At 35.0% G+C, this 13,060-nt stretch overlaps 2 protein-coding genes across 2 annotated transcripts in view; one reads left to right on the forward strand and one right to left on the reverse strand.

Annotated features, from left to right (window-relative positions):
- LOC150102308 (maleylacetoacetate isomerase-like) overlaps window positions 1-903 on the reverse strand; it is a 103,446-nt gene extending 102,543 nt beyond the window's left edge. The window contains exon 1 of the mRNA XM_090399622.1: window positions 767-903. Coding sequence (XP_090255748.1) covers window positions 767-784 — 18 coding nt within the window. The 5' untranslated portion in view covers window positions 785-903. The remainder of the gene's footprint in view (window positions 1-766) is intronic.
- Window positions 904-1,406: 503 nt separating this feature from the next.
- The window catches only part of tw (Protein O-mannosyl-transferase 2), a 303,353-nt gene continuing 291,699 nt past the window's right edge, over window positions 1,407-13,060 (forward strand). The window contains exons 1-2 of the mRNA XM_090399620.1: window positions 1,407-1,662; window positions 7,313-7,397. Coding sequence (XP_090255746.1) covers window positions 1,424-1,662; window positions 7,313-7,397 — 324 coding nt within the window. The 5' untranslated portion in view covers window positions 1,407-1,423. The remainder of the gene's footprint in view (window positions 1,663-7,312; window positions 7,398-13,060) is intronic.

Here is a 13,060-nt window from a genome sequence, read left to right on the forward strand (position 1 = left end):
GAGGTCTCATCAGTGGGAGCCAGGCTAGAAATACCAAGATTTTTGTAAATAATGCAAAGCACATCTTCTCCAGGAAATGTGCTTTGCATGAAGGGTAAATATTAAGAATAGTGATCAGAGCTTAACCACCTTTACCACGAGTTGCCTTGACTTGCACTACGTGTGGGGTCACCTAGACTTGCAATACTTGGAGGCGCAAACTTGGCTTACTTGGGAAATGGAGTAAAACGAGGTTTAAAATAGCTTGGTATTTTTAACACACACACACACACACACACGCATATATATATATATATATATATATATAATGCGTAAAATAATAAAAAAAAAGTTTTTTACTGCATTTTTGTATATATTACATATCAAACTGCTAAGCAGTTGATTGAATCCCTGCCCTGATTAATCTCGTCATAAGCTAGAAAAGTTTTCGATTTCGTGTACTTGTGATTTCAAGTTTTAGTAACACTGGCATATACTGTAAATTGCGCAGTCTCTGCTAAATAGGGTTAACACAAGTGGTTGTAGAAGGATAATCCATTTAGAAGGCTCGATGTATCTCCCGCCCTTCTAGTAGGGTGCTTAAAACTTATGCTTCCACAAGTAGTGTCTATTTTCATATCATCTTTAAAATCTTTCATACTTATTGGGCTATTCCTACAAAATGGAAACAAGCGTATATTCAGTTCATTCCTAAGAAAAGAGATATCAGTGGAGAGTGATAATCTCCACCACTAGTGAATAAATGCAAATAGTGCTGTTTACATACCTTTGATTTCGAAGACATCTTTTATATACGAATACGTTTAAACAGCAAGAAAACAAAAGTAGAATAGCTAGTTACACAATCATTATCTTCTGAAATCATCTTAACGTCAAATAGTTCAAGGTCAAAACAAACGCACACACATTTGTATACACGTGTGTTTTCCGTGTTATGATATATATGTGTGTATTTTCTCTGTGTTATAATAAAACAATTATGCTTGATGCGCCCCAACAACCATAATATGCAGATCTAAGTAAAACATGCCTTCACTACAAGGTAACGTGTCTAGCAGACGCTCCAACTTCAAAAATTCCCATGACGAAGATAAGTGTCTTGTGGCGGGGGGAGGGGATAAATTCACTTAATAGCGGTTTTTATTTTTAGTGTGTTCATCTTTTGAATGTTATATTATTTTGAACCATCATATGAAACCTTCATGTTTAAAAATTATGTGACGTATCCTACGATATTACTTATTCAGAAGTTGTACACATGGCAGCCCTCAGGGCACAGCCGTAATACTTGTTTTTCGTTTCTAATGTTATAGTAGTGCCTATGTGAATTTATCGTGATGTTGAGCTTGTTAATATGCAGTTGAATTGAACCGATATCCAGACTGTTAGATGCACGTAATCTTTCCTTTTGTTACCTGCTAAAATGCATGCTAGGAGTGACAGTTCAAGACAGCAGGCCAAGAAGAGTAGAAAGAAGCAAACGGTTAAGTTAAAATCCCATAGCCTGATCGGTGATGAAAAGGATAAGAATAAACATTTTATGGGTGCATCATGGAAATTATCAGGTGAAAATAGAATACACTGGTGGCTAGCTTTTGCAGTTATTGTGATGTTTTCAGTTTGTACAAGGTTGTATAAAATTGAGGAACCGGATCATGTATGGTAAGTATAAGTGTGTGTGTGTGTGTAACAAAAACAGAGTTATGATCATTTTGACCACAAGGGGGGAAATTTAGTTTGTAATTAATTTACTAATTCATAGTTCATTCTGATTTTACATTCTGTGAATTGTTTTTCTCAGGTTGGAAATAATCACATTTATCCCAATCAATCAAAGTAATAATCAACATAAGAACATCACTAGATACAATGTGTCCTTTAGAAAGTTGCATTGTGCTGTTGAATTTGGTGATATAATGATATTATTGTTTCAAATCCTCAGGAGTCTTGGAAAGAGAAGGCCATCAGTAAATTCAAATCAGACTCTGAAAGAACTGAATGCAGAGAGAACTTGGTTCCTACTGAAGTAGTAATCAAGATCTCTGGACCCTTGTGAGAGTCATTAGATAAAACTTCTACCTCTATTTCTACCTCTTTCTCATCAAGATGGCACTCTTGCAACATTATCCAAAGACAAAGTTGATCTTCTAGTATCTACTTTTATTTCTCTCCTCCAATTACTGCATTGCTGTTCAAAGGTACAGCTCCCCCCCACACACTACAAAGTGCTGCTTACTGCATGCCTCCTCTAGTGAAAGCAGTCAGAAGAGTCCTGAATAGGTTGTATGTCAAGTATGTCAAGAAGTGTTTTGATCCTTGGTATCTCCCTCCTCCCCAGTAGGGTGCTTAAAACTTATGCTTTCAAGCTAGTTTAATATCATCTCATATCATCTTTAAAATCTTTCATACATATTGGGCATCTATCCTACAGAACAGAAACAAGCATATATTCAGTTCATTTTTAAAAAGGAGATGCCAGCCATCAAACTGTTGTCTCATTGCTATGAAAAATAATGAGAAAATCAATTTCTTCACTACTTGGAAGCATACCAATTAATCATTGACTACCAATGTGGAGTTTGCTACTCTTGGTCTGAGACATTTTATCAGGTTCAACAAAAAACTTCATTTATAAAATTGTTCTATAAGTGCTTCACCATAATATGAAGAAATTTGATTATATGTTATATGTAGGGAGATTTTTGTTTAAGGAAGATTCATGTACAGTGATTTTCTTGGACTTTGCAAAAGCACTTGATAGATTATCACATGACAAATTGATGTATAAGCTGCAGAAGATGGGATTTTGGTTAGATGGATTGAAGATTGGTTTTTTTTGAAAGATACCAGCAAGTTGTGTGATGGGGCTGTCTCAGAAAAGGAAGGTGACTAGTAGTATGCCTCAAGGTTTGTTTTTTGAGCTGCTACTGTTTAGCTATTTGTTAATGATATTTCATGTGGATTGACTGGAGATCTTCAAATGCTTGCTGATGATACAAAGTTAGGTAGAATTATCAGAGGTGTTGCTGATGTTAATTTTCCACAGGAAGATTTGGATAGGCTTTTAGCTGGGACAGATGTGTGGGGGTTGTAGTTTGAATGCATGGTGTTAGACTTTGGGGTGCAGAGAAATAAGGCAATGTATTGTATTAGTGGAGTTGTACTTTAGGAAGTGGATGATATTCATGATCTTGGGGATGATGTTTAACAATGTATTAGAGTTACAAGGACACATTGCAAGTTTTGCAAAAACTGCACATCACTTTGCTGCTATGATCAAAAATATACTTACTTGTAGGGATAGGGAGATGGTGGTGTCTCTATATAAAGCATTGCTCTGATCACACATGGACTGTTGTGGTCAAATTTGGTTGCCTAGTTTTCATTCTGTTTCGAAACATCAGAGAGGGTCCAAAGATGAATGGCCAAAGTAATATTGGGACTCTGGAGTGTTGGTTATGCAGAGTAGTTGTGGGAATGTGGATTACAAAGTTTGGTTGATAGGAGGAAAACAGGAGGTATGATAGAGACTTTAGTTAGTTAAGGATTCTACCAGATTAATACAGAAGGAATTATAAAAAGAGTGGACATTAAGATGGGAAGAATGAGAGGCCATCCCTGGAATTTGTATAAAGATGTGGGGAAGAAGGACGTGAAGAGTAGATTTTTTTTTTTATGATGAGTTATTAGTGATAAAATGCATTGCTGGAGCACATTGTGAATGCTGGGAGTGTGAATAACTTCAAAGTTCATTATTATTTGACACTTCCATGGAGTCCAAAGACTCATTGAGGGAGGGCATCTGCTCTACAACTCTGTCTCCACCATTCAATCACCAACAGCATCTACCGCCGACCACCACTAGTATTTCCACAGACAATCACAAATATTCATGCCCACCACGGTATTCGAACCCACAGCCTTTTGACTGGAGAGCAGACCAGCTATCCACTCGGCCAACCAGGCTGACATTATGAAAGACATGTTTGAGTGGGCCTCCGACAGTGAGTCTTTTGACTCCATGGAGGTTATCGAAATTATATTAATATATGATGTTAAAAAAGTTAGTTCTATTTGGATTACAGAGATATATAATATTGATAGTTTTATTGTTATTGGTAGTTAATATTGATGCAGTATTGATAGTGAAATCATAGTAATATAACAAGAATCTGTATTTAAGTATTCTAGACGTGGAAGAGGCACATACAAGGAGAACAGCTGTTCAGAACACTATAATTATATGGTTTAATCAGGATATTATATTGAACAGTATATGGTTTATATTTCAGTTATAACGGAGCAGTTAGAATTCAAGGCATGAAGATAGGTTTAATGTAAAGTCAGTGTCAGATAAGGGTGCACACTATCTCTGCTGTTCTTCATCATATATATATGGATTGTATATGAAGGAAAATGGCATTAAATCTGATGTCAAAATTGGATATATTAATCTTGGCGCTTTACTTTATTCAGTGTTATACTCTCAAATAAATCCAGTACAAATTTGCAACATTCCTTGACTAAATTGAATAATTGTTGTAACATTTTAATATGAAAATCTGCAATAAAAAGACAGGCTGTGAAAACAGGAAGGAACATTGAAAACATCAGGTACATCCTGAATGGGAAACCTTAAAAATGAGAAAGTTAGAAATATTGTAATCAGGAATTTGATGATGAGTTTTTCTGATTTTTGTTTTCATATGTATAAGTATGTAACTGAAATGATGACCTCAGTGTAATGATTGAAATTTGATGTGAATAAGTTAATGTGGAATTCATTTTCTTACTCAGACATGCTAATAGTTTATAAATTTTTCACAATGAATATTGATTATCATGTAACAGTAACAGGGGAATGATTTTAATATTCTCCCCCCCCCCCACCCAAGATATTTATTTTCTGGGTAACGTCAGCAACTACTGGAATAACTACTGTAATGCATTGGGACTGAAAGCTATAGTGGGCTTCATTAAGTATTGTAAGGGTTTTCAAAGAAAGAGAACTCTTAATGGTGCCAAGGATTTTAAGAAGTTTGAATAAAAGATTATTGCCAGATGTGGCATTGATAGGAATACATTATTATTATCGTTTCATTCTGAAATTGCTTTTTTTTTTTATCTTCTTTTGCATATGTATTGTTATTTTTAATCCTTTTCAGTTTGTTCTATTCTGAAATAATAGTATCTGATTAAAAGAACTTGCAAATATATGTACAACTATGGTCATCTTGTAATATTTTTATTGTATATGGAATACAGATCATGTTATTGTTGATTCACTATAAAATGTCTTCAAAGCAATGCTGTAGGAAAAGGGATTTTATATCTTACCCTGTTGGATGAGATGATCTTCACATGACAGATGCATTCATGCTGACTCATTTATGTTTGAAGTACTAATAATGTGATACCAGTAATACATGGGAATGAAGATATATTGGAAAGGAACCAGAGATGATTAACTAGGATAGTTTCCAGTTTCTGAAATAGTTGGCATTAAGAAAGTCCGAGAAAATAAAATTTGCAAGGCCTCGTGCATAGAAAGAGATGTTCTCTTATATGATTGAGACATACGAGAGATCATCCTTGGGTGCTTTATAAGGAAGGTGTGATCAGGGAAGTGAGTAACAGGTTTTTTTTTTGTTGGAAGAGTGGCTTGATGTATGTCTGGAATTCATTGTCTGAGAGTATGGTTAGTACCAAAACAACAAATGAGTTTAAGGCAGTGTAATGTGACATGGGAACCTCTCACATGGATTTTTTTATGGAAGTCCCATGATCATAATAATGTGCGATTCAGATGAACTTGTTATGAGCTTACCTATGTGATATACATCTTGTATCCATGGTGTATTGAAATAAGTATTGGTACAGCACTGTATTTCATAGCAGATGAAACTGTGCATGCACACTACCTCTCTCCCTCAATTATGTATAGCTCTCTTTTGGGTTCTTTATTATTATTATTATTATTACATGATATCTAAAGGGAGCCCAAGGACTTATCGAGGGAGGGCAGTCTACTCTACTTTGCTAAATACATCTCACCTTCTCCACTACTACTTAATTCTTCTGCTACGACACTATTACCATCAATGCCACCAATTTCTGTCACACTTTCTATTCCTTCAATCATACTCCTCATCAATTTGCAATGAGTTAGGTATTTTGTATTATTCTTACTTCAAATAACCACCAGGCCACGTACATCTTGTTAGATGTAGATCCGCATCCCTTGTTTTAATTCATCTCAAAGGTTCTGTTGAGTTGTGATTGGGTTTCTTTGCAATTCATTCAAGTTTTTCACAATATTTTGTGTTATAATAGCACCTACAGCATGACATGTTATGTCAAAAGAGATAGATCTGTTCTATAATACTCACAGGAAGCATTGCATTATCCACAAGTGTTGCATGTCTTTCAGTGTTTATCCTTCCAGCACTACAACAAGTGGTCCATTCATGGAGAAATGATGCTCTAGGTCATTTCGTCTCAGAATTTTGTAGTTGGGTAATTTCTGGTGATTTTAAGCCATTTTAGGTCTAAGCAGGGTAGTTGTCTCACATTGAGTGATTCAATTCTTTTGCCACATAAGGACTTTCACAGACATTCATGCCTATATGGAATCCAAAATTAGAGTATTGGTTGGAGGATGGAGATGATGTTATCCACTCAGGCACCAAGGCTGATTATATGCATACATACATGCTTTCTTTACTTTCATCAGCATGCACACAACTACTTGTCAGAAGTTATAAAAATTATTGCTTACTCTTTTTAATATATTTCCCAATATGCCAAAGTACCTATTAGAAATAGGTACATTGGGATACATTGGAAAAGATAGCCAGAGTATGGTATGGAAATTAATAAGTATATTTAATAATTTAAAGTAAGTATTACAGACATAGTAATAGTTAGTGAAGGCCTCTCATATTTGAGAGGCCTTCACTAATTCTTGTGAAACAACACTTGTGAGTTGTTTCATTCTACAGGATTTAATAAAAAAAAAGAATAGTGAATCATTTATGACATAAAAATTTCAGTTAAAATTTTTTACTAGATCACTTGAATAGGACCCTTGTATTTCTGTGTATAATTGCTAGATGTGTTTTAAAATGCTGAAATATACAATTTTTTTTTTTGCTGTTTCATTCTTTTTTATTTTCCATTTTTTTACTCTCCTCCTTTTTGTTAATTTTGTGAAAAAGAAATTTAGAAATCCATTTCAGTTAACTGTATTTGTTTATTTCTTTATTTTGTGTTGATATATTAGGTTAAATCATCATTTTATTTTATTTTATAGCTGGGATGAAACACACTTTGGAAAAATGGGAAGTTGGTATATAAATCATACATTTTTCTTTGATGTACATCCACCTCTGGGTAAGGTGAGTTTTCAGTTACTCCTTTAAAATGTAATTATTTCAATTTGTGAATAGTAGTTCATCGATACACTCATAAAGAATCGAGTATCATTTTGTCCAATTCTAGTTATAAGCAACCTCTCTAACAGATTGATCTAATTGGAAACCACTGATTTACCAATGTGCAAAAGCACTATTTTGTTTTCTTTCTTCTACTTTAGGACTCCTTATTGCAAGATTCTCATTTTACAACCGAGTTAATGGTATTTACAGATCACATATTCCCAAATATATGTGCTGATATAGCATCCAACCTTACAGTTTTATTACAGCCGGCCTTTAAAATACCAGGCAGGCTTATATCCTTTTTTTTGGCATTGCACATCTTCACTCCCACCACTATGAAATATACCGATAAAATGCTTATTTATGAATTCTGCTTTATTGTCTCTGGTAGGATGTAATCTCCTCTTCCTCTGAATTTACTTTCATCTTACAGGGCAGTTTTTCTGTTTTGTACTTTTTCTTTAAATTACCATTTTTTTAGTTTCCTTGCTTATATTTTATGCTCTTCACACATATGACATTGGCCTCCTATAAATCTTCTATAACATAATGCCTCTCTAATTTTGCTGTTCATTCATTTCACTCCTGTGTTATTTATTTGCATGACTCCTGCTATGTAGTTGTACAGTATTTGTTTCAGATGTATTATTCTGAAACTTATTCCTGCATTCTATTAATCTCCTTCTCTCACAGCTCATCATTCTATGTTATTGATGCTGGTTTATTATGGTGCATTCTATATATGCTGATTGCATATAGTTCCACAGATATCACTTTTTGACTGAAACGTTTGTCTGATGATCACTTTCAACAATCTCTGGTAGACTAATACTTTACTTCATTTATAGTTACATGATTTGAAATTATCACCATAATTAACATCAAAATTTTGTGTTGCAACTTCTTCGGGTGTAAAGATGTGGGTTTGAATCTCATGTAAGATGCTATCAACTTTGGGCTTTTCAAACTGATCTCATATGGAACTGCCAGTTGTTGTTGTTCCCCCCCCCCCTCTGGGAAACTTTTACCATTCTAAAAATAACAGATATTAAATCACAGAAATTAATATACTGACCCCATCACCTTAGTTGCTTTGGATGCAGTTCTACTGAGTACCCAATAACTATAGCATCTTCTAAAATTCACTCTCTTGTTCTGTCTTCTCTTTTTAATCCATATTCCCATAATTAAAATTTCCTATTAGGCTATTGTCTTTTGTTTTACTTGCCCAACCTCAGTTTGTTTAAACATTTCAGTTATTGTTCTGAAATTTCTTGGCCTCTAACAGTGTTTTTATTTTCAACAAATCAATCATTTTTATCATCTTATAATTCCAGAATTTTTTCTTTTTTTTAAAATTAAATCCATAATACACTGGTGTCCAAAAGCTAAGGATGAACTAAACTACATTTTTACCTGTATATGAAAAAAATGTTATGACTACAGCCAAATGTGGACATAAATAGAGTAGCATATGTAAAAAGCAGAATCAAATCAGGTGACAAGTGATATATCAAGTACCCTGTTTTTGGACTATTGTTGTTTAAGTTGTATGTTAATGATATTTAGGATGATTGGGAGAACATCCAGTTTTTTGCTGATGATATCAAATTAGGAAGGTCAGTAGTGTCATTGAAGATAATGTAGAGATCTTGTAGGATGATTTGAATTATTGCCATTGTGGACAAAAGTTTTTTTTTTTTTTTTTTTCACATTTGACATCCGTAGACACTGTATGGTCACTGCCGTACCTCGCATTGGCAATGATGTCTTCTGCTAGAATAAGTGGTGGGGTCGCAGATTCCCTTTCTACACAAAGTTTGGAGGACAATCACAAACGTCCATGCCCACGGCGGGATTCGAACTTGCAGCCTCTTTGCTGGAGAGTGGACACGCTATCCACTCGGCTAACCAGGACAAAGATAGCAGTTGCATATTAATGCTGCAACGAGTGTAAGGTTATATTCACTGAAAATTGACTGAAAATTTTGCAACCTGTGTATTATATTAATAGGATCGTGTTGCAAGAAATTGATGAGCCTGGAGATTTGGAATGTTCCCCTCTTTGAGTCATTTATATAACCACATGTGGACACGTGCTCATATATATGGTTGTCTAGGTTTCAGAATGAAGAAGTGGTGAAGATTCATTGAAGGTGGACCAAGATGATAAATAGGTCTTTGGGATGCTTTTATGAGGATAGGCTGAATATTTGTGGATTGTAAAAATTAGTTAGTTAATAGGGGGAAAAAGAGAGAGATATGACAGAAACATGTATGTTACTAAAGAGGTTTTATAGGAAAGATGCAGAATTTATGTGACAGGAGGAGGAGGAAGAAGAAGAACACAGAGTAACCCCTGGAAGTTTAGAAAAAAGTGGTATGGTTAATAAGGATGTAAATACTAGGTTTTTTTGCTGAGAGAGAGAGAGAGAGAGTGGTGAATGAATGGAATGATTGCTGGAGGTAATTGTGAATACGTTGTCAGCAAATGAGTTTAAGCAGAGGTGCAAGAGGTTAGCATGAGCTGTGTGATTCCATGGAGATCAGATAATAATAATAAACTATCCCTTTTCACCATGCATTAAAATAGCCTCAACCTTCGCAACAGCTGCTTCTTATTCACAAAACCCACAGACATGAGTGGTTACTTTTTTTCATGCAAGCAAACAGTGGAAGTTCATAAATTTAATTTTCCTTGAAGATATTAAAATGTCTTTAAATGTTTATCTGCTTCATTGCACTATCTTTATAATATTTAGTTATGACAGAATAGATAAAAATTAAGAAGTTAGCATTTATCCAGTAAATAAATTTTGAAACACATTAACAAGCAAAAGGACTTCAAACAAAATGCGATTTATAAAGTGTATGTTAGACAACTTTTATTCAGGACTATTTAGTAAATAATGTGAAGTTCTAACTTTGTTTTTCTTTTTTCTACACTCTACTTTTCACTGATTTTAATACAGCAGCATGCGCTTCTCCCTCCATAATGAATGTTCTATTATTTAAAGATGATCTCAGGAGCACTGGAATAAAATATTAAATTCACCTTTGTTTTATAGCATTGTAATGCTAAACAACAAACTAGCATAATGAAATCCCACAATGAATGGTTCAGAATTGGTAGATCAGAAGGTAAGACTTAATATAAACTATCTTGTAGATCAAAGGTAAGACATAATATAACTAACTGTAATGTAAACTTGACTTGGAGAAAGTCTTCGATAGTATTGACTGGAATCAAATGTTTCACCTCCTAAAAACAATAAAGGTAGATTGGAGAGATAGAAGGCTCATATTTAATTTTTAGAAGCACCAAGAAGCCCTAATAGAAACAGCCAGCAATAAAACAAAAACTGCAGTAGCAAGAATACGTAGAGGTGTAAGACGGGGTTGCTCTCTTTCACTCATACTGTTTAATCTCTACATTGAAGATGCAACAAATAAATCGAAAGAACTAATAAAAATAGGAATTAAGATAAATGGAATTGATATTAACTGGCTATGGTTTGCAGATGATATAGCAGTTTTAGCTGATAACGAAGACAAACTGAAATCCACCCTGACAAAGATGGAAGAAATTCAACAGGTATCCTCTTTTAAATACCTTGGAAGTCTTATCATGGAAGAAATCAATCAGATATTAAAGCACGAATAATCTTAGTCAAAAAGGCATTCTACAACAGAAGAAACATTTTTACCAGTAAAGGACTTAGTACCCAGCTAGTCCTTTATTGGTAAAAAAAAAAAGGCTAGTGAAAACATACATATGAAGCATTGTATTATATGGTTGTGAGGCCTGGATGCTAACAAAACAAGACATCAAAAAGTTGGAGGCATTTGAACTTTGGTGCTGGAGAAAGATAATGAAAATTAGTTGGACAGAAAGAAAAAAGAAATGAAGAAGTTCTAAATGTAGTTCGTGAAGAGCGGTTACTAATGAACCACATCAATAAGAGAAGAAAAAGCCTAATTGGACACTATCTGAGGCATGGGGGACTGATTACAGAAATAATGGAGGGGGATTGTAGAAGGAAAGAGGCCACGAGGCAGATCAAGAATTTCATATATAAATAGCATAATGATGCCTACTGATGCTAAGAGTTATGAAGAGATAAAAAGGAGGTCACAAGACAGGATGTTATGATGTGCTGCTATAACTAACTAATCTTTGGATTGATGCACCAAAGAAGAAGAATGTAAACTAAAATTATTATACATGAAATCATCATGGGTAAGATATCACTGAACAAAATAAATATAACTAGTGTCTTATAGAAATGTTTGATTGGAATTCATTTAATTCTAATAAAATGAACTATCATTCCAAGTTGGGCCTCTGAGGTAAAGCAGTGATTTTGAAATAGTGCTACTAAGTCATCAGAGCTCTAAAGTTGACCATATTGGGAATATCTTTGAAGTAGTCAGTATCAGTGACTCATGGAAGATCATATGTGCATTATGAATACTCACGTCATGCATTTACATTATTATGCAAAAGCTGAATGTATGAATGCCTTAAAGAACTTTAGATTTTGGTTATTATTATTATTACTGGTGACTCCAGGGAGTCCTTAGACTTATCAAGGGAGGCCCTAAACATCATGTCCACACAACTATATGACATTTTCACAGTATCTATCGTACCTTGCCTTGAACTCATTCACCGTCATAGCACCCACAACAGACTCTGGCAGCTTATTCCACTCATTTACCACTCTAAAAGTAAAGAACCCAGCTCTAACACCCTTGCTAACCACACTCTTGCCCAGCTTCCATAGGTGTCCCCTAGTTCTCCTACCACCAGTCCTGATCTCAAAAATATCCTCTGAATTAATCCTATAGAAAGCCTTTAGTAATTTGAATGTCTCAATCATATCTCCCCTTTTCTGCCTATCAACTAATTTCTGCAACCCACAAATCTTCAACCTGTTCTCATAAGGTTCAGTCCATAGACCTGCTATCACCTTGGTCACTCGCCTCTGGATCCTCTCCACCTCCTCCCCATCAAGAAGAAACCTAGGTAACCAAATCTGGGCACAGTAGTCGAGATGAGGTCTTATCAAGGCTCGGTACAGTGGTACAATAACTTGCTTGTCTCTGCTCGTCAAAGTATTTTTCAACAACCAAGTGAGTTGATGGACTGATTTAGCGACTTTTGCAATGTGCCCCCTAAACTTCATCTCCCTATCCACCAACACTCCCAAGTCCCTTGCCTCATCTATCTCCTGGAGTACAGTTCCACCAGTGTGGTATTCTGCTGCTAATCTTTTCACCCCAAAGTACATAACCTTACATTTTGTCACATTAAATTGACATCCATTTTCCTTAGCCCAGAACTTCAATCTATCCAAGTCTTCCTGCAAGATTTTGACATCTTCTGCATTCGCTATTGCCCTACCTAACTTTGCATCATCAGCAAACAAATGAACTGTTCCTCTTAGATCCTTCCCTATATCGTTAATGAACAAATTAAACAGTAGTGGTCCAAGAACAGAACCCTGTGGCACACCACTAGTCACAGGCTATCTTTTGGACTCTACTCCTGAATAAACTACTCTCTGATATCTCTCCATCAACCACCCACCTATCCATCTCACCAACTGTATATCCAT

Source organism: Typopeltis vanoorti, chromosome 10, assembly GCF_054136105.1.
Source record: "Typopeltis vanoorti isolate ZY-2024b chromosome 10, IOZ_Tvanoo_1.0, whole genome shotgun sequence".
In the NCBI taxonomy this organism is placed as follows: Eukaryota; Metazoa; Arthropoda; class Arachnida; order Uropygi; family Thelyphonidae; genus Typopeltis; species Typopeltis vanoorti.